The sequence below is a fragment of the Microtus pennsylvanicus genome, chromosome 11, assembly GCF_037038515.1.
Source record: "Microtus pennsylvanicus isolate mMicPen1 chromosome 11, mMicPen1.hap1, whole genome shotgun sequence".
In the NCBI taxonomy this organism is placed as follows: Eukaryota; Metazoa; Chordata; class Mammalia; order Rodentia; family Cricetidae; genus Microtus; species Microtus pennsylvanicus.
This window is the reverse complement of record NC_134589.1, coordinates 60,370,179-60,394,663: the sequence shown is the minus strand read 5'-3', so window position 1 is coordinate 60,394,663 and position 24,485 is coordinate 60,370,179. Positions and strand designations below refer to the sequence as shown.

General features: G+C 47.8%; 1 protein-coding gene across 1 annotated transcript; it reads left to right on the top strand.

Annotated features, from left to right (window-relative positions):
* Positions 1-4,240: 4,240 nt before the first annotated feature.
* Tnfrsf13b (TNF receptor superfamily member 13B) lies at positions 4,241-23,804 on the top strand. Its single transcript, XM_075992294.1, has 5 exons — positions 4,241-4,329; positions 13,407-13,533; positions 15,458-15,703; positions 21,199-21,378; positions 21,784-23,804. The coding sequence occupies exons 2-5, from the start codon at positions 13,428-13,430 to the stop codon at positions 21,996-21,998; spliced, it is 747 nt and encodes a 248-aa protein (XP_075848409.1). The 5' UTR covers positions 4,241-4,329; positions 13,407-13,427; the 3' UTR covers positions 21,999-23,804.
* The last annotated feature ends 681 nt before the right edge of the window (positions 23,805-24,485 follow it).

Genomic DNA, 24,485 nt, shown 5'->3' with positions numbered 1-24,485 from the left:
ATATCTGATGTGACCCCTGTAAAAGGGTCATTCAATCCCTTCCAAGGGGCATCAGGACCCACAGGTTGAAGATCACTGCTTTAGACAGAGGTGACATTCAGCAGGAGGGCACAGATGGATACAGCGGAAGAGACTCCATGAGCAGGTGGAGGCCTCCGTGGTTGACTGGGCTCCCTTCTCCGCTATGCTCTGCCTTCTGAAATTTTCACAATAAAATGTAATCAGGAAAAAAAATGTTAAAGTAAAGAGTGTCCAGCTCCTCCCATAAGAAGCTGGGGACTTAATATAATAATAAACAGTGATAATAAAGAGCCTACTGTCTGCTTCTTCAAGTTGGGATTTGCCCAGGTGGGATGTCTAGCCCTATTGGAAAGTGGTCATGGATGGTTTGTGTATAAATTGCAGTCTTTTTTTTTTTTTTTGGATTTTCGAGACAGGGTTTCTCCGTAGCTTTTTGGTTCCTGTGCTGGAACTAGCTCTTGTAGACCAGGCTGGCCTCGAACTCACAGAGATCCGCCTGCCTCTGCCTCCCGAGTGCTGGGATTAAAGGCGTGCGCCACCACCGCCCAGCTATAAATTGCAGTCTTGATGAGGGCTTCAGATCTAGCTTTGAAAATGTCCCTTTCAAAAAAAAAAAAAATCCCTTTCGGGACACTTGCTTATCTCAGAACCTACTCAGAGGATATTATCAAGTAGCATGCCTCAATACAGGGAGGAGAGGGGAGGTAGGTCAGAGCTAGCTGCCACCTTGAGTCTGTGGGTTCAAACCCCACCACGTGCACAAAGCAAAGTTGGGCAGCATTGCCTTTGATGAGGCAATTCCACAGAGGCAATCAAGGCCTTCAGTGAGATGGTGTACAGCCCAACAGACTGAAGAAATGGAGCAGAGCTGGAGCCGCAGCAAGCCCCACCGTCCCTCTGAGCGCTCAGAGACTGAGTCACACGGGAAACACCGCATCTGAGCTGTCCCAGCCAGCATGATGTAAGCAAAGGGTACCATGTGATGGTCACAGCCCCCAGAGGCACTGCTACGGGGCTGGGCTCAGCTAAAAATGTTGGAAATGGCACGCTGAGGTGTTTAGATGGTCTGGGGTTTGCTCTCTGGACCAGTCCCAACTGCCTACGCCTTTTAATTGTTGGACCCCGCTAGCGTAAACGAACTAGCTCTCAATCCTTGCAGTGTGCAAAGTGTCTTTGCTCCGAGTTCTAAAACTTTGGCCATGTGACTCACAGTGAGAAGCCGGTGGTGCCCCTGGAGACAGCACAGAAAAGTCTGGTTTCAGAATGAGGTTTGGAAACTGCCAGCACTATTCTGAGAGAGCACATGTGCACTGGAGCATCAGCCAGTGGTGGCTGGACGTGACTGAAGGGACCCTCCCCTTCTTCCCTGCTGTCTCCCAGAGAACCTGGGCTTTGTTTGGCTGGCGCTTATACACAGCATTGTAAGTGTTGGCCAAGATGGCATGCGAGACTCAGGACAGCTGTTCAGTTTACATATCCCAGCTCCAGTGGCGGAAGGCCCAGCAACCCCAGACAGTTTTCCACACGGGCCCAGGCCCCAGACAACCCTCAGTGAGGCAGGAGAGTCCAGCTCCAACAGGCTCCGATCAGTGAGGAGGGGAAATGGTCCAGAAATTTCATGAACCCCAAGCTTGCCCTGTTCCCATATGGAGGCAGAATGTTCCTGGCAATGGGTTCCACCTGTCACTCCTTTGGCCCAGCTGTGGTTTTACTACTGTTCATTAACACTAGCTATGAAAACCTGCCATGTAGGACTGGGGTTCCCTCAAAACCACCCTTTGTCCCATCTGTCATATATCACATTCCTAGGCACATCATTCTGGGAAAACAGCATCAGAGTATGTGTACATGTGTGTGTATGTACATGCATGTATGTGCATGTGTATTCATGTGCCCATGTATATTGTGTATGTACGTGAATGTGTACATGTATGTGTGATTGTGTATATGTTATGAGTGTATGTATGAATGTATGTGTATATATATGTGTGTGTGGATGTGTGCTTGTGCGTGTATGTGTGTGTGTGTGTGTATGTGTATGTGTGTGTGTGTGAGCATCCTGCTCCACCACTTTTCCTCAGTGGCCTGCCCTATCGAGTCCAGCTTCTCCCACACTTTCACAGCTGCTGGTGCTTCTCCTTTGACCTCTGCACCCTGGCTATGCAGCCATCCCCCACTGGATGGGCAGTGCATTGCTGCCAGCCTCCTGTTGCCATTCATGAGCTTCCAGTGACGGACTTTCCTGGTCTCAAGGGTCAGTATTGGGTAGATTGTCCCCCAAAATGGCTCTGGGCAGCCACAAGCTCCAGCAGGATGCTCTTATCTCCTAGATCACCTGCAGCCTGTCTCGGGGTCATGCTCAGAGATTTGACCCTGATGGGTGACATTGGTTGACATTGTTCAGTTTCTTTCTTTCCTTCCTTCCTTCCTTCCTTCCTTCCTTCCTTCCTTCCTTCCTTCCTCCCTCCCTCCCTCCCTCCCTCCCTCCCTCCCTCCCTCCGTTCCTCCCTCCCTCCTTTCTCCCTTCTTCCCTCCTTCTCTGTCTCCCTCTTTCTGTGTCTTCTTTCACCCTTCTGTCCTGGATATTGAGCCCAGGGCCTTGTGAATGCCAAGCGCCACCACCCTTACCCCCACCCCAGTTTCCAGACTGTATTTCCCCGCCCCCCATGTTCTCCAGGGTCTCACTATACAGCCCAGGCTGGCTAGGGGTCATGGCCTCTTACTTTAGCCTCTTATGCACCGGGATCACAGTGTGTGCCATTTTGTTTCTCAGAGCTGAGGATGAACCCCAGAGCCCTATCTGTGCTTGACCGCCGAGCCATAATGTATGACTGTGGACCTTATTTAGCCTGCTACACAACAGAACCACAGAACTACCCAGCTGAAACGGGGACCTTCTGACCAAGCTGTCCTGTCCTCCTGCCCTTCACCCTCCACAGCCTCTGATGACTTGATTTTCTCTGGAGCTGTAAGATTCCTGTGCTCTGTATTCCATACAGGAGTGAGAACATATGGCTTTGTCTCTCCAGGATTGACTTCTTTTTCTTTCTATTTAAATACTTTCAATTTTTAAATTTTTACATGTATAGGTGTCTTGTCTGCATATGTATCTGTGCATCCCATGTGTATCTGGGGTCCATGGAGCCCATAAGAGGGTATTAGATCCCCTATAACTGGAGTCACAGATATTTGTGAGCTACCATGTGGGTGCTGGGAGTTGAACCTGGCTCTTCAAAGGAGCTCTTAACCAGAGGGCCTTCACTCTAGGCCATGGCTTCTTCCTCCTCTTGTGTTTTCTTTCTTTCTTTTTTTCTTTTCTTTTTTCATTTTTCTTTTTTTTTTTCGAAGCACTGTTTGTCTGCATGACCCAGGCTGTCCTGGAACTCACTCTGTAGACCAGGTTAGCCTGGAACTTGGAGATCTGTCTGCCTCTGCCTCTCAAGTGCTGGGGTTAAAGGTGTGAGTCACCACATCCAGCCTGACTTCTATTTTTAAACACGAGGATCTCCAGTTCCATTCATGTTGGGTGACACAAATGGCAGGATTTCCTTCTCTTTTGAGGATGGATAGAATCCTGCTGTTTACACACACTCCGGTTTTTATCCACTCATCCACTGATGATGTGCAGATTGAATCCATATCTAGGCTCCTATGAACAGTACTGCCATGGACTTGGGAGAGCAATTGTTGGGCTTTCTTTCCCTGCAGGATCCTGAAGACCTGGGAATGCATAGAAATGAAGTCACAACACAGGATCATCAGGGCTGTGGCATTTATTTTCCCATGTAGCTTGTTGGTGGAGTCATGGTGTGCTGAGAACTTGCTGTCGGAATAGGCACCTAAGGGCCTGGACAGTCGCAGATGGCTTTCTGGTCCAGACGTGGTGGAGCACACCTACAATCCCAACAGTCTCGAACCTGAGACGGGAGAATTTTGAGTTCAAGTTAGTCCTGGGCGACAAGAGCTGTTTGGGCGGTCTAACCTGGAGAGTGGGCAGTGAACAGGAACCAGGCCCCTGAGAGGTGGGCCAGGGACAATCCAGAAGTGCCCAAGTCCTGTCGTTTCACAGCCAGGTCAAGCTAAGCCCCCAGTGCTAAGCCAAGAGGATCAGGTCACCCACCTGAACTCCGTAGACTGAGGCGCAGGCGCAGGTCAGCAGGGTGGCTTATTTACATGCCCAGGTCGAGGGGAAAACCCAGGAAGTGTGGCCTAGGCCTAACAAAATCTCAGGCTAATAATAAACGGCCTGAGTAATGAGTAGCGTGGGCCAGGACAGGCAGGAGGCTGGAGCAGTGGCACAGGAGCGTGGTGAGTACCCAGCTGTGGGTGAGGGCCAAGAAGGTGTTCTCGGGGCTGAGGATCCAGCAGTGTCACCCCAGGTACAAGCCAGAGCTACCCAACTTTGGGACAGCCCCGGTCCTGTACACAGGAGTGGTCTGCAGGTTCAGGTCTTGCGTGCCAAGGGTTATGGGTCAGCCAGACATGTAGGGGCCTTCTTTTTGCACCCGCGTGCTCCAGGTTTTCTCCTAGGGCGGCTGGATGACTTCTAATCTGGTAGATATGAGACGCCCCAGGAATTGGCGCTCACATCTCTGTCCCCACTTAGCTGTCGCGGATTTCTAAGAACTCTTAAACAGCACAGGTGTTGAGCAAGAAGTGCCTATGGTGTCCTCGGTGACTAAGTTCAGCCCAGGTCCTTCCGGGCCCCACGAGAGAGATTGGGTTCTGTGTTTCAACCTCTCCCTGTCCTCATTCTGCCTTCTCCTTCTTTTCTTTGACGATTGTTGACAGAGCAGGCCTGTTTACATGTTGCGCTGCTGGAGTCTTAAGTGGTTTCCTCTAAGACTCCTCATCAGGAAGAACTCGCTGCTCACGGCGGCTCTACCTGTCCGCACACCCAGACTTGGCCCTTGCTAGAAATTTTGTCTCTGTCCAGCAGCCATGTCCACCAAGGACGCCAAGACATAAGTTTCTCAGAGAATCCCATGGGGCAGTGACCAGGGCCACCTTGACCAAAGAGGAAATGCAAACGGACCTGGGACCAGGAGTTAAGGATCAGCTAGAATGTGCTGGAACCTACTGGGACCAGGAGTTAGGGATCAGCTAGAATGTGCTAGAACCCACAGCAACTTCGGTGCTGCAGTGAAGGTTAAGACAGGTGAAGAGTTCAAGTTACCGCTGGTCATACACTTGCCTTGGCCTCTGATAAGCCACTTCTCTTCAACTACAAAATGGTTCTCAAAACCACAAACCTGTTTTCCACCTTTCAGAGCCTCTTGAAGAGTCACAAACAAAGGCTCTCGGAAGTTAAAAATAACAGCAACAAAAAATTTTCCAACTTAAAAATATTTTAATATTTCTTATATTTGTACCACCATGAAATAGGTATCTATTCTTTCTGCTCTTAGTTCCTCTATATCAAAAGCTAAGACCATTTCACATGAAATTAAAAATAGAAAACCACTGGCCAGGTGTAGTGGTGCACTTCTTTAATCCCAGCACTCAGGAGACAGAAGTAAGTGGATCTCTGTGAGTTTGAGGCCAGCTTGGTCTACATAATGAGTTTTAGGATAGCCAGGGTTACATACATAGTAAGACCCTAGCTTAAAAAAAAAACCAAAACAATGACAATGTTAATAATAATAACAGAAAGCCATTAAAATGAAAGTAGCCACCTTATTTTTTTTTAAAAAATTGTTTTGCTCAAATAGAAACATGTTTTGCATGAAAACGAAATAAACCACAAGTACTTGGTTTAATACAAAAAGTTGTAGCTTGGCCCTCACCGTGTTCTTAAAACTGCCCAGGTGCTTCATCCTAATGGCCGCATGGGCTGCTTGCTCACGGTAGCCTCTGACTGGCATTGAAAGACTAGAGTCTTCCCTTCCTCTTTCAAGGTATTCACAATAGCAGCCAAACATGTGTGTCCGGTTTTCAAAAGGTGGGAACTGACGGATGCGAGGGTTCAAAGTTGCCTTCCTTGACGCCTGGAGTGAGGGGTGAAGAAATCCATCAGTTTGGAGCATGGGACAGAAGCACCTGTAGCTGCGACCCCGCTTTGCCCATCTTAGTGAGTGAGCTCACGTTCCTCGGGAAAGGTGCCCGCAGTACCACACTAGATACACTAGGTCTTTCTGTGTGATACAAGCTGCTGTCTTAGGTTTCAAACTCATCTGTCACGGCGGTCTTCCAAGGAGCAGCACTGGTCATCATGTCGGGAAGCCTTTAGGAACTGGAAGTCCTGCTGATTCTTGGGCTTCAGGGCGCAGGAGAGCTTCTGTGTTGGTCTGAGCCCAGTGTACAGGTCTGGTTTCTGAGAGCAATTTCCCCTTCCCTGCTATTCACCAGCAGAGCTGTCTTCTCCAACCTCCTTGCTGCCTGGACTACCGTCATCCTTGGGGGTCTTCTGCCCATCCTAGGGGCTGGGTGGTGCTTCTGGACTTTACATAGATGTGGGTGGTGGGTGAGAAAGAAGGGTGGACACAGCTCTTTCCTAACAGCCGGCATTTGCCCTCTGTCAACCTGCGTCTCCCTGCCAGACCCAGTGGCTGTGGTGGCTCCAGACCTTTAGTGGGTCATGGAGTCTCTCAAGGTGGCCTGGGCATCTAACCCGCTCCACGGGGAGACCAGTAGCTCCACTTAAAGCAAATGATTTTGTGATTTTTGTGTCACAGTTGTGTAGCCACCACAATGCCCCCAAAAGAAACCCTGTCAATCTTCCCTTCTCCCACCTCCAGCCTCAGACGACAACTAATCCATCCCCCATCTCTGGAGCTCTGTGTATCTGGGCTATTTTGTATCAGCATTGTCGCTCAGTGCATGCTGTGACTTCAATTCCCTCTAGTTCGTGTGTTTTCACAGGTCACCCGTGGAATATCGCATTTTAGGGATAGACTGTGTTTCTTACCCATCCATCGGATGACCTCATTTGGGTGGTTGCTACTCTCTGCAGACAGAGGACAATGCTTTTGTGAAAGTGTGTTTAGATATTGGGCGGATTCATTCTTTAGGATAGTCAGTTGTCTAGATGAGGAATCGCTGGCTGGCACGGTGACTCGGGTGAATGCCTTAGCTTGCCAAGGCACAACACGGTAACACTGTCAAATCCCATTTAATGCCCAGGGTCCTCACTGCCTGTCCTTGTCCCCTGTCTCCTCACTGTAGCCGCCGCAGAAGGAGATCTCGCTGCTTCAGTTTGCTTTTCTCCAGTGCTGAGCTGGGCATCTTTCCCTGAGTTTGTTGCTCCTCGTGTGTATTTTTGGGGAAATGTCTATTTAACTCTTTAACCCATTTTCTTTAAGTTTCAAAGACATAACCCTTGGTCTTTGATCAGTTTTGTTTTTTTTTTAGTGGCATTGGTTAAGGACTTAACTTCATTTTTTTTTGCATGTGTCTATCCAGCATTCTCTTCAAGACTGATTGCAAAACATCTAAAATGTATGACATTCTAATTTGAACCATAGCCACTGTTTATTGCAAGACTGGGTTTTGCCCCATTTAATGCTCATGATAGGCCTGTGAAGAAGCCATCTGCTCGTACCTACAAAGGTTTGTTTGTGTTCCCCATCCGGCTGCACTGGCTGGACCCCTGTCACCCCTGTCCACACAGGTACTACACGGCTGGCGGTGGCAGCTCTGTGCTGTTTATAGCCAGGAAGTATGAGTCCTCTAGCTTCTCCCTTCCTTTTAAGATTATTTTGACTGCTCAGTTTCTTGAAATTCCATTTGAATTTTTAGGTTAACCTTTTATGTTTTTTAAAAGTTGTTAGGATTCTGTTGTCGACTATATGATTAGTGAATTGTTTTGGGCCATATTGCCTTCTTAAGTCTTCCAGTCTGTGGACACAGGTGTCTTTTGACTTATTTATGTAATGTCTTTCCATGGTATTCTATAGATTTTGGCATACACTTCTTTCACTTCATTGGTTAAATTTCCTAAGTATTTTATTTCTTTTTGTGTTATTATAAGTTATTGTTCCTTAATTTCCTTTAAGATTGTTCTTTGCAAGTCTATGAAAATTCAATGGCTTTTGATTGTTGAGTTTTTAAAAATCTTCTAATTATGTTTTTATCAGTTCTAACAGTTTTGTGGTCCTTTTTACTATAAGATCACATCATCTGTGGACAGAGGTGGACTTACCTTTTCTCATTTCAATTTGGATACCTCCATTTAGTATTATCATTATTATTTTGCCTAAGTGCCAGAGTTAGGGTAGCCTGTTACTCTAATTTCATCTGTATCCAGCAACCAAGTCCACAGATACATGTTCACCAAGGATGCCAGTACATAAAGTTTCTCAGAGACTTAGATGAGGCTTTGGCCAAAGGCCATCTTGACCCAAAAGAAAATACCACAGGACTTGGGACTGGGAGTTGGGAATGAGGCCGAATGTGTAGTTGACCCAGTACCATGCTGAGCAGAAGAGGGCAAGGGGTCCAGTTTTGTCTCCTTCCTGATCTTACATAAAAACTTTTCAGTTTTTCCCCATAAGCACGTTATTGTCTGCAAAATTTTTTGTCTATGGCCTTTCTTATGCAAAAGTTTTGTTTTTAACCCTAGTTTGTCACACCTGGTATTTTCTTGTTTTTGTTTTGTTTAATCAGAAAAGGTGGTGAATTTTGTCAGAGGCCTTTTCTGCAACCTTTGAAATGACTGTATGGTTTCCTTCTTAATTCTTTCAATGCTGTACACGGAACTGATGGTTTTTGTAGATTGAATGCCTGCAGCTGTCTAGGAACAATCCCCTTTGATGATGGTAACTAATGCGAGGCTGTTGGGTGTGCTGACATGTTGAGGAACTTGTACCTGTAGTCACGGACCTATCCGTCTGGGCTTTTTCTTTCAATGTCTCTTTGGGGCTTCCCAGACGTATTCTGTCTGATAATAATCGTGAGTTTGCATCTGCTCTTGGAGCACTATGTGTATAAAGTGTCTTGCTCTGTGCTTTTACTTTAGATCTTCTGTGTCCTTTGATCTGAGTGCTGGGATTGGGGCATGGCTAAGGAGGAGACCATCTGATGCTCTAGTCCCTGGGCTCATCGGAAACACCACCACAAACAAAAACAAATCCTCTATAAATAGCATGTAGATGAATCTTGTGGGTTTGTGAAAATCTGACTGCCCATTTCCGCCTTTAAATAAGAGAGTTCAGATCATTTATATGTAATACTTTTTCTGATAAAGATTTATTTCTACGGTTTATATATTGCTTCCACTTTATTTATTTTGTGCATGGATGTGTGTATGTGTGGGAACTTCTGTGCCACGAACAGTGGGTGGAGATCGGAAGACTTTTTGTGGGAGCTGATTGTCTCCTACTGTATGGGATCAGGTGATTGAGCTCAGGTCATCAGGATTGATAGTAGGCACCTATACCCACTGAGTCATGGCACTGCCCACCCTCCTTTATGTAGATTTTTGATTTATTTTCTTAGCGATTATCTTAAAGAGTAAAATTAACAAATTGATCTTGTGATACCTTAATTTGAGTATCTTCTTAGTTTCATTAATATGCAAAACTCTGTTCCTAAAACTCTCTGCCCTTTTCCTTTTATGTTGCTATTGTTACATATTTTCTCTTTGAACACTGAATGACTATTAACATAGGTTTTTAATAATTGTTTTATGTATTGTCTATTAAATTATGTAGGGAAACAGGAATTTCAACTCATAACAAGCATGCAATAATTCTTGCCTTTATAAAAGTTTATCTTGGCTGACCTTGTGGGGCAAGCCCATGATTCCAGGTACCAAGAAGCTGAGGCAGCAAGATTGCAAGTTTAAAGCCCTCTCTTGGCTAGAGATGGGATTCAAGGACTACCTGGGACAATTTAACAAGGCCTTGTCTCAAAGTAAAACAAAAGAGCTGGAGATGTTGCTCACTGGAAGAGTGTGTGCTTGGCACCTAGGAAAGCCTAGGTTCAGTCCTTAGTACCACATGCACTTGTGGGCACACACAAGCACACATACATACATGCATACATACATACATACACACCGAGACATACAGACAGACATATAGGCAGACAGATGGACAAACACACACACATACACACACACACATTAATTTACAATCCAGGCATGGTGGCTGGTACATTCCTTTCCAGCATGCAGGAGGCAGAGACAGTGAGTTTGAGGTCAGTCTGGCCTACATAGAGAGTTCCAGGCCAGCTAGACCTACATAAGGAGACCTTGTCTCAAAAAATAAAACAGAGGTTGGAGATACAGCTCAGCAGTTAAGAGCATTAGTTACTCTGCAAGAAGACTGGGCTTCAGGACCACATGGCCACAGCTTTTGCTAACTTCAGTTGCAGGGGCTCTGCAGGCATCAGGCAAAATGCCCATATACATAAAAAGAAAGCAAAATAAAGCTAGTGTTTTCTGTGCAGGGACCCTTAGCAGTGTTCCCATCCTTTCTTGGGTTCCACAACACTGTCCAGTCACTTCCATTACAGTCAAGATCTCTGGCTGGTGGTGGCACACCCTTTATCCCAGCACTGGGTAGACAGAGGCAGATGGATTAAGGACTCTTAGTAGCCTTTGGTACCAGCAATGTGTTTCCTCAGATTTTGTTTTCTCATTTGTCTTCATTTCCCCTTCATTATTAAAAGGCAGTTTTGGTCAGGACACAACTTGGGGCTGACAGCTCTTTTCTTCCAGGCCTTTAGATCTTGTCCCATTCCTTCTCATCTCCATCAATTTTCCAGAAGGTTCCTTGTACATAACAAGCTGCCTTTCTATTTCTTCATAATGATGATGATGTTGTTGATGTGTATGGGGGTGGGGAGAGAGAGAGAATGTATGTACGTGTGAGGGCCCAGGTGCCATCGCAGGCATGTGGAGGTCGGAGGACGACTTGGCAGGGTCAGTTATCTTCTTTAACCCCTACAGAGGTGCCAGAGGTCAGACTGAGGTTTCCAGGCTTGGGCAGCATAGGCATCTACCTGCTGGTCCGTCTCCTGGCACGCAGCTTATGTTTGTCTCATTACTTTCACAGTTCTCTTTATCCTCAGATTCTGTAATTTTATTGTAATGTTTCATGGCCCAGGTTTGAAGTTTTTTCTTTCCTTCCTCCCTCCCTCCATCCCCTCCTTCACTCCTTTCCTTCCCTCTCATCTCTCCCTCCTCTTTCCTTCCTCCCTTGCGTTTATGTATACTGGGCAAGTGCTCAAGCACTGAGCTGTATTCCGGCCTTTAAAATTGTTATTTATTTTATTTACCACTTTTAGTTTTGAGGTAGTCTTGCTAAGTTGGGGAGCCTGTCCCAGCCTCCCCAATGGCTGGATAGGCCTGCAGTAAGCCTGATGAGCTATGAGGCTGAGTATCTTCTCTGGTGCCTGTGGGCGATTCTGTCTTCTTTAGAGAAGTGTCTGCTAGCATCTTTTGTAAACCTTCGGTAAGACCGAGGGTTCTTTGTTGAATACTGAGCCACCTGAGTTCACTGCAGTCTGGATGCTGGCTCTTATTGGTCCTTGTTGGGCTCCAGGTGAGCAGACATCCTCCTGCTCCTGTTTTGTAGCCCGTGGTTGGGATGGCTGTCTGCACTGACTGTGTGCAGATTCTTGGTATTTTATTCAAGAATGAAACAAAAGCTCACACAGATTGCAACGTAGCAAGAAAACTCTATGCAAAAGCAATCGAAATGATCTGAACACACTGCAAAGGAGCAGCAGCCACGGAGGGAAGAAGGCACTCGAGAGCCCCAGGTCAAGAGAAGGGGGAGCTTGGTTTCTAAGGGTGTAATACGGGCACGTCTCTGTTTTGATGGATAGATTAAGTGATATAGGCATTTTTTCTATTGCATATGTCTCTTCCCATAATGCAACTGATTTTAATCATATGTGTGCCCAATTATGCATATGCACAAACTGGTAAATAAGGGGTTGCTCCCTAAAAGTTGAATTGGCCTTGCTGTTCTTCCTATTGGTACATTAGGAATGTGTTTGAATAGGAAGTGAGTTTGATGGTTGTTGGGGCAGAGCAACCTAAGTAATTCAGAGAGAGGTGTTGCTCCACACAGGTGGGGGTCTGAGGTTGGAAGGTGCCTTGTTTGAAGAGGGGTGGGTGTGTAGTGGGAGTTGGGCAGCCAGGAGACAGACTTGCCTAACCCAAACCAAGTACCCTAGGACTAAATTATCCCTGTGTTTGCCTGCCTCAGTGATACCAGCACTGTGACTAGGGTCATCTGGCTCCAGTATAGCCAGGCTCCAGTGTGACTGGTGCCCACTGTGGTTGGGTATGCCCGTGGTGAACCTAAACAATGGTGGGAAGCAGCCACACCCATGAATGTCAAGGCCACAGAGAGGAGCAAGAAGGGGGTGCATGATAGTGGGAGACAGTAGGGTCCTTTTGAGGTCGTGCTCTGAGGTCAAGAACGGAGGAGGGTCACACGAGGCAAGTGGATTGCAGAGATGAAGGGGCCTTGGGCGGTGAGGCATCCTGTACTAGGGCTCAGTGGTTAAGAGCGCCTGCTGCTTTTGCAGAGGACCCAGGTTTGGTTTCAAGTACCAATAAAAAGCAGCCCATAATCACCTATATCATCAGTTATAGGAGATGCAATGCTTTCTCCTCACCTCCACAGACACCAGGCATACATGTAATACACACACACACACACACACACACACACACACACACACACACACATATATATAATTAAAATACATAAATCTATTTTTAAAAGATACTTACTCTGCATGAAGGCCTCCCCATAGACCACTAGGCAGATGATGGTTGGTACCTAGGCACACACCTACACACATGCAGTCCAGCACACAAGTCTCACAGGCATACAGGCCTACAGGCAGACATTCATAGACAAGCTGGAAAGGGCCTTTACCTCTGACCTCAGAGCATATTTATAAAAAGTCACACAAAAATGACATTCTGTCCAGGACAGTTAGAGAAGAGATGACATCATTGTTTGCTTCTGGGTTCCCCAGGCATCCTATGTCAGTCATTTTGTACTGACTCCTAGACCCCGATGTCTAACATTAGCCACCTCAGCCTGGGCTGGGTATCTAGATCAGTGCCAGGTTGTCGACACATAACCTGGTCCTTAGAGCCCTCTGTTTAGTCAGATGTCACGGAGGGTGGGGACATAAGCAGAGATTCTGGGGAGGAGGCCTAGGACACATGAAGAACGATGCGTGAACAGACAAGGTGCAACTCTATTAGTGAGGGACCCTCGGAGAAACCATTTTACAAATGGGAAACGGGGGGGGGGGGGAGAACCCAGCCCAGATCACAGCTGAGGGTGGAAGCCAGCTTTGTCTGCCCTCTGCCTGCTGAGACGGAGAACACCTCAGAGTGTGGCAGGAGAGGCCACCTGGGTTCTGTTTGGCCATCTGCTCTCTCTCCTAATGTTCCCTCTCTCCTTCCACAGGACAGGCGGCCAGGGGCGGCTATGGCAAACTGCCCCAAAGAGCAGTACTGGGACTCCTTGACCAAAACCTGTATCTCCTGCGTCTCCTGCAGCCAGAGGAGCCAGCGCAGCTGTACAGACTTGTGCAGTGAGTTCTGAGCCATTCCCTCGCCTGCCCCAGAACCCCTCTGGCCCATCTGCAGCCAGGTGGAGGACAGGGATGGAGGGATGAGATGTGCCGTGTGGTCTCTTTCCATTCAGCCTTTCAACTGTTTGTACACGTCCGTTCTTCCCTGCCTCGTGCCCTGGGAAACTGCCTACTCCCCTGCCTGAAAGCATTTCCCATTCTTCCCTTCGCTTCTCTTCACTCAGCCTTCAGTGTCTCTTAGCGTTCCTGGAGGATTTCTCTGACACAAAGGAGGAATTAGTCCTCATCACGTAACCCTTCATCTCTATCTCCTTAAAATTTGTCTTCAGGTTTATTCTTTGGTCATTCAGTCAGTAAATACAATGTCTCTCCCCCTGCCTCCTCCTTTTCTGACAGCTCTACTGTGGGTCTCAGGCTAGTCTTGAACTTGAGATCTTCCTGCACCAGCCTCCTGAGTACTGGGATTACAGGCACGTAGCCCCTCCCCAGCTCTATTGTTGCTTTGAAACATTTTATTGTGGAAATTATCAAACACATAAATATGGGGATAGGCGAGCACAGCACATCCACCTGTACATCTTCAGAAATTGTTAAACTCTGCCTTTTCCTTCCAATCTCATTTTTTTCCACTCAAGTATTTTTCAAATATTTACTGATTATCACTCGGTCTTAAAACTTAGACTCTCTCTCTCTCTCTCTCTCTCTCTCTCTCTCTCTCTCTCTCTCTCTCTGTGTGTGTGTGTGTGTGTGTGTGTGTGTGTGTGAAGATATTTTTGGTAGTTAGTTCTCTCCTTCCACCATGTGGGTTCTGGGGACCAAACTAGATAATTAGTCTTACCTTTATCCACTGAACAATCTTGTCTGCACTGGTGGGCAAGATATATAAATATTTAAAATATTTAAAGAAATCGATAACTCCGTTAGTCTTAAAGGGAGAAAGCTCGTGATTTGGGGGGAGGGTCTCAATCAATGTCCCTTGGCTCTTTATTTCTGGGTATGTGGTGAAGGCAGTTTATTGAGAAGCAAGTGGGTAGTATCTCCCCTTCCCGAGTGAACCTCCTCCAAGTAGGCTATGTCCTGCCTTTCTGGCTGTGCAGCTGTGACTGGATCCACTCACCCAGGAGATTAGCTTCCCTTCATCTGTTCTGCCCAGCATCATTACCTGTGGAGGCTGCTGTGGTTCCCACATGTTGCCAATATATCACCACGGACTTTCCCAGCTCCCCTCCCCAGCTCTCCAAGGAGGGTTCTGGCATTTTCTCTTCTATTCCTTCCACTAACCCGAAGTGTGTTTCCCCTTCAGGAGATCTGAAAATGCAAATAAACAATTTATATGACCATGTAATAATATAGATATTTATTTTAAAAGATACGTAGAGGGGACGAGAGAGATGGCACAGCAGTTCAGAGCATTTGCTAATTTGCAGAGGACCCAGTCCTGTTCCTAGCACCCACACGGTGGCTCACAACCATCCCTAGGAGTCTCACACCCACTTCTGAACTCCACAGGCACAGGGCACTCGTGTGATGCAATGCATACATGCAGGCAAATCACCAGGCACATAAAATAAATGAATCTAAAAGATTTTAAATATATGGAAACTAAGAATGTATTTCCACCACATTTGGAAACTAAGAAGCATGAGAAACTTATGGGTCATAGAAGAAACAACAACAATAAGAAACCGGATGCATCTTCAGCTAGGTACAAGGAGATACATATAAATATAGATATAAATATCCAAATGCGAATCATCCGGCTAGAGAGCACCCAGAGGGCCCAGCTGACCTGGAACTGCTGTTTTCACACTGAACCATATAGGGTCGGTTTGCTTCGTTCCGTCGCTTTGGCATAGTTCTTCGTCAGACCCCAAGCTCCTGGAAGTCTCTAACACCCAGTAGCATTGTTCTTTGCATCTCCCAGAGTTCCTCAGTTGCCGCAGAGAGCATGGCAAGTACTACGACCATCTCCTGGGGGTCTGCATGAGCTGCAACTCCACCTGCACGCAGCACCCTCTGCAGTGCGCACACTTCTGTGAGAAAAAGGCCAGAAGCCAGATGAACTTCCAGCCCGAGTTCAGGAGACCACAGGCCGGGGAAGTGGAAGCCAGGCTAGGCAGCTCAGGAAGGCACCAAGGAGCAGAACACGGAGGCTTGCAGACAGGATCAGGTAAGCAGCCAGAGGTCAGCGCCTATGGTATCCAAGGATCAGGATGGGGAGGAGGCCAGGCAGCAGGCTGCAATAATGAGTGTCTTGGGTTCAAGAGGCCCAGGCTGGCGAATAGCCAGAAGCCAGGGAGATCACTCCAGGGTAGGAAAATTATTGAGACGAAAATTTCAGAAGTCTCCGGGACGTTTTGACGCACATACATGATGTATACTGCTCAAATCTGACACACCAGGCACTGAACCAAGTCTTTGTAATGAAAATATTCCAAATCTCTTCAGATTTTCCCCTTGATTCTGTGCAGTGCTGGGGCTGGACCCTGAGCCTCATGGTGCTATGGTCAAGCGGCCAGCTGCTGAGCCAGGCACACATCCCTCTAGCGTCTGAGACACCCAATACATTGGTGTGGCCTAACCAGCCTCCCAGGATTGTCCCTTTCTACCTAGCCGCTCTGAGCTTCTCATTTCATGGGATCAAACAGGGCCCAGCCCAGGGCAGAGTTGAAGAGAATGATTCCGTAGGGCCTGGTGTAGGAGGCAGACTTTTTTTTTTTGGTAAATGAAAGAATTAATCAGAGGGAAATGATGAAAACTCAGATCAACCTTCATGATGAAAGTTGTTGACATTCATTGGTCTGAGAGGTGGTGCCCCAAGACCCAGAGGCACAGCTTCTGAACCTGCAGAGGAATGCAAATTGCGTGGTTTGGGGGCTGGCATAGCTAAGGGTACAGAAGGAAGAGCGGAGGGTATTGTCAGGGGCAGAACGAGGAAGTGAACTGCTTTTCGACATGATCTGTTTCTTGGAATGGCTGAGTGAAAGATAGGTCAGTTGTTTTTCTCTGACCCTCCAGGGGATTAGCTGCTTTATGGAAATTCCATGGTGGCAGGTCTGGGACCTTGGGCTTCTTTTAGGGTGTGGCTTCTGCGTGAGTGGCAAGGGGGGAAATTTCCTTTAATCCCAGACCCTTTACATGTGAGGGATGTAGGTGCTGTTTTCTATCTGGCTACTATCTAGTTGGGGGGAGCATCATCTGGGGGCTCTCAAGTCTGGAGTGACCCTAAAAGAAGCATTGTCTTTACTTCATCTTGTGTGGTGGAGCAGAGGAAGGCAATAATGCTGTCTAGGAGAAACTGGGGAAAAAGTTGAAAAGACAGGATAAACTCTAAGTATGAGGATGTTAAGGAAGAAGGGGTGAGCCGAGAGGGGCCAGGATGGGCAGGAGCCAGGAACTCACCCAGAGGAGGCTTGTTCCTGAGTTTTCTGTGTGGGGTCTTGAAGCAGTTTTGATCTGTTGGTGAAGAAACAGCATTGTCCCTGGAGGAGCTGAAGGGTGTGGAGAGGATCTGGATGTAGGCTGTCTGCGAGCTGCAGAGACGGGGCGGGGGTTGGCTGATGGAAAGAACCCCCTGTTTCTGCTGTCCTCCTTATAGTCCCTGGAAGAATGCCGAGTGACAAGAAGAGGGATGAGTTGGAAGGCCCTCTCTGCTCTTGTTTATGTAGGTGTCGAGACAGGATTAGAGTTTCATGGGCAGAAGGGGAACGGTGAGGTGGAAAGGCTAAGAGGAGAGGTACCTGTTCAGCTACTGGACAAGCACACAGAGACATTTGTCCTGCAGCCCCCAAAGAGCCATGCTTTATAGGAAAAACAGGGAATGGAGTCAAGAATGGTTACTCGGTGTAGCATTCCCTCCGCAGGGCACTTTGGAAGAGCGTCCCAGGGACATGGCAGTGAACGGCTGCAAGCTGACTAGGAAAACAAAGTTTATTTTAATTAATTGGTTCATTTTGAGCTAGGCAAAAGTTCTGGTGTTGAGGGGACACTGGTAAAGTGAGGCAGGTTCTAGGAACCACCAGGCCGCAGAAGGGTCAGGTTTGAATGGGGACAGATCATTAAGGATTTGATAGGATTTTCCTAGAGTAAGGAAGACAGGTTGTCCTCCTGTCCCCAGCAGTATTAGGAACAAGAAGAGGATTCAGACAGATAGGTAGTGGAGGATAGCGCCAGGAGGGCTGTCTGTGAGGAAGTGCTTCAGATAGCCTGTGGAGCAAAGGTGGTGGTGGTGGGGGCTGCCCTGGAGGTTCGAAGGAACTGACAGGAGTGGTGGCAGGGAGGTGGGGTCTGCCAGCACATATGGGGGCGGGCTGTGACGTCAGCTTGTTTCTGACTGGTAAGATGCCTTGAGCAGATGTTGGGGAGGAGCGAGTTTTCTAACATCTCGCTAGAAGATGAGAGTACAAGCCCTTTAGGAAATCCCTCCCTACTGTTCCAAGGGTCCCCCAGTATCTTTCTGGGTGAAGCGGAAGCCTGAGGGTGGGGCAGGGCAAGCTTGATTAGCAGTTAGAGACTAATGAAGACACATCCAAAAGAGGGACAGAGGAGAAAACCTCTACAAGATAAAGGGGAGACTTTGGAGCCCCCAACTCCAGTCTCTCCTCATGAGCTAGGTTTTGGTTTTTAAGTTTTTGGAGGGTCTTTTTCTCCTAAGGTAGGGTCGGTCAATTTTGTTTTTGTTTTGTTTTTGTTTTGTTTTGTTTTGTGTGTTTGTTTTGTTTTTAAGCAGTGTATTTCTATCTAGTCCTGGCTTCCTAGAACTTACTGTATAGCTAGGCACACATCAAACTCACAGAGATCCACCTGCCTCTGCTTCCCAAGTGTTGGGATTGAAGGTGTGTGCCACCATGATCAATAAGGATTGATTAGGACAGATTTGAACAAGGACAGGGTAGCTGATTGGCTCATAACTGTGGCCTCTCAATCTGGCTTTGAATCCATGTCATAGGGCCAGTCCATCAGCAGGGGGCCCCACTGAGAAAAACCATTAGGCCTTTGTTTTAAGTTGCTAGGCTTTTGCCTCAGGTAAGGAAGACACTGGGCATCTTGGAAGTTCACCATCTTCACTACCTCGTCTCAGCCCCTCTCTCTGTCTGCCTACCAGGGGGTCTGGCTAACTCTAGTCCCTCATCCCTCCACTCTCAGAGGTCCCCCAACTGCTTAGGGACTTGGAGGCTCAGACTGTTTAATGGCTTATGGGCTGGCAAAGGAGTGATGTAGAATGGAAGGCATTTAGAGCCCCTCAGAGGAGGGTCCATCCAAGGGACCACAGTGTTTAACATCTGGCAAGGCTCCGGAACATCAGAGTGGTGAGAGTGTGTGTCCTTGGAGCGAGCTATGTGTGCACAGAGCATCCGCAGCATACCAAGAGTGAGACAGCTAGTGTATCATAATTCTCACTGAGAATCTAACTAAAATAGTTGGGTAGATTTGCCCTCATTAGGGGAAGTGGAGAGGCCAAAGATCACTTGGTAGGCTCTGTCGTAAGGGTCAGTGAGATTGATGATTTCCTGTTATCATCGTCCACTGTGTGGTGTACATACATGGAGGGGACCACATTTAAGTTCAGAGGTCGGCCATTGGGTCTCCTCTAGTACAACTACTTGAGGAATGTTAAGAGGCAAAGTTAATGAGGAAAAATGTCTCAAGGTCGTGAGACAGTTTCATTACTAAACAAAACATATGCCAAAGGATACAGTATCTGTACAATATGCTGCTTGTTAGATCAGACTCCAGTTTGTATAAGGAGTGAATGCCTGGAAACTAGGAGAACTGGGTTAAAGTCAGCATCTAACTGACAACTTAAAGAAGAAATAGAGCCGGGCAGGGGTGGTGCATGCCTTTAAATCCCAGCACTCAGGAGGCAGAAGCAGGTGAATCCTTGTGAGTTCGAGGCCAGCCTGGTCTACAAGAGCCAGTTCTAGAACAGCTAGGACTGTTACACAGGGAAACCCTGTCTTGAAAAAACTTTAAAAAAAAAGAAGAAGAAGAAATAGAGTCCAGATTGTCCACAATGTCTCATGAACACTACTACATGAGTATCCTGAGTCATTTCCGCAAACCTGTTGGTGGGAGGTACAGAATGTCCAGCACAGACTGGTCAGTCCATCGAGATAGGGCACAGATGAATGTCCCTGGGGGCCGGGTGAGGGAAGATGGGGAGGGAACATTAATGGGAGAGGGACAGGAAGTTTTTCATTGGAGACAGAAACAGTCTCAAATTAGGGGGTGGAGATGGTTGGTTGTGCAACATGGTTGTGAACGTGGTTAAAAAGGAAATGTACACAATTCTCTTAGTGGTGAATGTGATGACTTACAGATTACTTCCCGGTACAAAGGTACTGACTCCCCTTTATCTTCTAGCCCCCCCCCCCATCAAGGAACAGGAGAATTAAGGAAAGTCCAATACAAAAAGCACCTGGCACCCAGAATGGGCTGAGTTATCGCGGTGTTGCTATGCTTTCTCAGAGAGAAAACAGAAAACACTCCAGGCACTTAAGGGATCAATAAAGGGAAAACTGAGTAGTAGTGTGTGACTGATTCTGGCTAATGTACAGAAGGGAGCCGGCCCTGAACAGAAATCCCCCCCAGCTTATATGGACTCAGGGCCCCAAGTCACACTTTGAGCAGTTATCCATTGTTCTACAGAGACAGAATTCCAAGGTTTGGTTGTTTGGTCAGATGGGGAGATTTACAGTGTAAAGTATTGTCATAGTTATTTGAGACAGATCAGCCTGCTTTTCCTAGGCAGCTGGGGTCCTCCTGCCTGCAGGCAGAATTCTGCTGGGCCTGATTAGAGGCACAGGGATGAATTAGCATTGCCCCCCCCCCCCCGCCTTCTAAACTGCCCGGAAGATGCAGTGTTCCGTTGTTAAACTTTACTTTTGTGGACTTAATGTTTTCTGAGCAAGTTTATTGATAACCCCTTTATAAGTTTATTACTTCCACTTCTTCCTTCAAGGGAGTGGCTCCCCACCCCCTTTCCTTGGCACAGAGTATGTATGCCCTAGTGACTGCATTGCGGAACCCAGGGGATAGTTTGAGAGGAGCAATGAATGTCAGGAGCAGAGATAGCTTTGCCCTGGGACAAGGTCTTAGTCCCTCATTCAAAGCCCGAGGTTCAAGTCTTGAGCTGTAAAGTGTCCCATGCCCCCCACCCCCGCCACATCTGTGCCCGGGACTCCTTGGTCATCTCCCCTGGTCCTGATTTCAAGTCCACGCTCCCTGTGATGCTAGGAGAACTCATCCTCCTTGGACTGCCATCCTTGCAAACAAGAATGTGTGCATCCATCCCTGGGTCTGTCTACTTCCAAAGCACGTGGAGAAAACAGAATGGGCCAGCTCCAGAGAGGTCCAGCTTTAAGGCCTTGGAAAAATGTGCCATCTGTTTGGGGTGGGAGGGGCCAGTTCTCTCAATACTCAGCATAGCAGTGATATCTTGGGGCCAGGAAAGGAATCCTATGTCCTCACCAGTGATGAAGGCCTGGGGATGGCCATGTGTATTGCTTGGGCCTAATGAGGTAAAAAGAAAGCCCATGGTAGGGAGAACACTTAGTCCTGGGATGAGGGAGGGTATCAGTAGCTACAGGCCTGAATATAACACTTTTGTGAGAAGGGGAAACTGGGGAGCGGGTGCACCCCTTGAACTCATGTTCTCTCTTGAAGCATCCACAGGACTGAGGGTGAGCAGCGACCAGTTGGCCCTTGTCTACTGCACACTGGGGCTCTGCCTCTGTGCCATCTTCTGCTGTTTCTTGGTGGCATTGGCCTGCTTCCTCCGGCGTAGAGAGCCGCTTCCTAAGCAGTGTTCAGGACCGCTTGTGTCCCAGGCAAAGTCTCCCCACTGTAAGTACAGAAAGCCAGGCCTCCTTCCCGGGCAAGCCCCAGCATACCTCTCCCCTTCCCTACCCACCACTACCCCTCCTTCCGAGTGGACTGGTTCTGAGCCCACAGGAGAGAACTGGGCATCCTGAAGCATCTCAGCGAAGTCAGGTTCAAGCAGCAGGGCCAGGAGAAAGGGTGGGTGTCAGCTTGCTAGCTTCAGCTTTGACAGGTGATCCAGAAATGGGGGGCATCCAGGGGTGGGGGCTAGATGGTTTCTGGGTTCAAGGAGAAGTGAGCCCAGCCTTGACAGCCTGCTTGGGGCACGCAGGACAAGAAGTCCTGGGGTGGCTGTAGAAACGCTGGGCTGCTGGACCAGGCAGTGTGGCACAGCCCTCGGTGACCACGACACCCTCTCTGTCCCCTCAGGCCCCGCGACAGAGGCTTGCAGTGAGGTGGCCTTGCCACCCCAGCCTGTCGAGACATGTAGCTTCTGCTTCCCGGAGCGCAGGTCGCCTACACAGGAGAGCACTCGCACGCTCGGGACTCTCGGCTTAGCAGGAACCGCTGCCCCGCAGCCCTGTGCGCGTGCATCGGTTGGCGTCGTGCGCGTGCCCCTCGGAGATGCTGGTCCAGGAGCTTGACAGCCAGTGAAGAAGAAGACAATGAAGTGGATGGAGTGCAAGAGGAGGGGAGGGATGGAAAAGAGACAGGAGGAAGAAGACAGGAGATAGGCAGCCTGGCTGCACCCACCCACAATGAAGCAACCACCCGTAGCGCCCACATCCCCAGTACCACCTGTGCCACGGTTTCCCAGACTTTAGGCAGAGCAGTGAACCTGTACGCTCCTCTTTAGTGGAGAACGATGGAGAGCGGCAGGCACCTGGAGCATCGCCCTCACAGTTCTTACAAAGAAGTGCCCTTCCCTAGGGCCTTAGGCAGATAACTGAGTGCAGTGTGTAGGTTTGTGAATAAAAGAATTTGTATGTGTGTGTGCAGATGCTGGACCGTGTTGTGTGCATGTGTATGTGAATGTTTGTCTGTATGAGTGGCAAGTATATGTGCATGCACATGCATGTGTGTGAATTTGGTGTATGCAGGTAGTGTGTCCACATGTGCATGTGACCAATGTGATGTACCCAGGAAGGTGAGAGACTCCAGGTGAACGTCAGACGTCTAAAAGGATGATGGGTGTTTCCTGGACCTCACCACGAGTATGTTCAATTACACCCTTTTTTAATGAACACCTATACACTTATCCTTTTAGCTGCATTTAAACCTCCAGGTGCATAAAGCATTTTCCCAGCAAGCTTAAGTGTGAAACTGTACACAGTGAAATTTCATCCTCCCTACCCTGGTACTTGGCAGACCTACCCGCAAGGGCACCCCTGCCCTCACCATCCACAGCCCACAGGCTGTACAGGAGAAGGGCGCCCTTCACAGTATAACACTGATATACTCTGGTAACACAAGGTGGCTGCCACAGAGTTTGGAAGCCTGCAGTCAAGAGGTCTGCAGAATTGGCTCTTCCTGAGGCTGCACACACCTGAGGCTGCACATGTCTGAAGGTGCACATGCAAGGTTTGTCTTTGGTTTCTCCTTGCCATTCTACACTCTGCCTTCTCTCTCTCTCTCTCTCTCTCTCTCTCTCTCTCTCTCTCTCTCTCTCTTTCTCTCTCTCTCTACTCTGTTTATTCTCCCTTTTAGATCTCATGTTATGATCCACCTAATGGCTTCATTTTGACTTCTCTGTCAAAACTCCAAATAAGGCCACATTCAAAGCACTAAGGGTTGGGATTTCAACATAATGAGTTTTGGGGGACAAATTCAACCCACGACGGAGACCCTGTGAGACCACCACTGCTTTATCTTTGTTGACAAATTGGCATCTAACAAGTTTTTGTCTGAGGCGTGTCTCACCAAGTACTGAGCCAGCCTGGCATCAATAGCACACCACCATGATCAACTTCCTACAACTGGGTTGCTGGGAAGCCCCTGGTCCCTGCTACAGACAGTCATGTGCTGACTGTGCGCTGAGGAACACACAGCACATGCTCAGAGACAGACGCCAGTACTCAGCTTGTCTGGGAGATGAACCTATTTCTAGTCTTTAAGATCTGTGGTTTTAAAATTCTGCTCATCCAAACCCAAGGGGCTGTGAGTGCAAAATGTTTCTGGGACTGAGGGCGAGAGGTGCCAGGACACAGGGTGCTGAGAGCCCAGTCTCGGCCTCAGTTGAAGACAATCTTGAGAGTGTTTGGCCCACTTTTCAGTGGATCCTGTGTGTAATTTTGTTCCTTCTCTTTGTAAAGAAAGGGCTCTTTTGCCAACTTTATCTGTTTTGTTGGGTCAGCCTGAAGAATATAGCCTGATTCCACTTGCATGGTCCCCTTACAAACTTTTTTATTAGTATATATTAACTGAATAAAACTGGTTTTGCTGCAGCTTTTACAAGCCTGTATACCATGTGCTTTGGTAGTCTTCCCAACCCCATAATCTTCTCATCTCCTTCTACTGGTCTTTTCTCTACATAAATCAGTACCCACTTCATTTCATGTCTTTAAAAAAATGTCTAGATGCTGTAAATATGAGAAAACCTGGTGTTTTTCTTAACCGTATTCTCTTCAACACTATTTCTCATTGCAGCCATTTTCTTGAAGATGATAAAGTTTTATATAAAAGGTGATAAAATTTTATTCTTAATTTACAACCTCTTCATTTCTCGATTTTTTTGGAACTTGTCCTGGAACTTACTTTGCAGACTAGGCTGGCCTCGAACTCACAGAGATCCGCCTGTCTCCCGAGTGCTGGGATTAAAGGTGTGTACCACCCCTGCCCGGCTTCATTTCTCGATTTTCTTATCTGGATTTCTGGACCAGCCTCCCTCAGCCTCTTTGATGATACCTTTCTCCCCATCGTGGATGAGGGTTCCTGCAAAGGACCACGTGTGCCAGACAGGGGTGTGCACCATGCGGTCTTCGTGTGGCTGCACCATAGGGCAGAAAGGGTCAGAGAAAGAACATCCTGGCCCTGAGAACAGAGCCAAGGAAGCACACCCTGCCCCTAACCAACTCAGGACTTGTAATCCAACCAATCCCTGAGAACGAAGTCCAATCAATCTATGTGCTTTT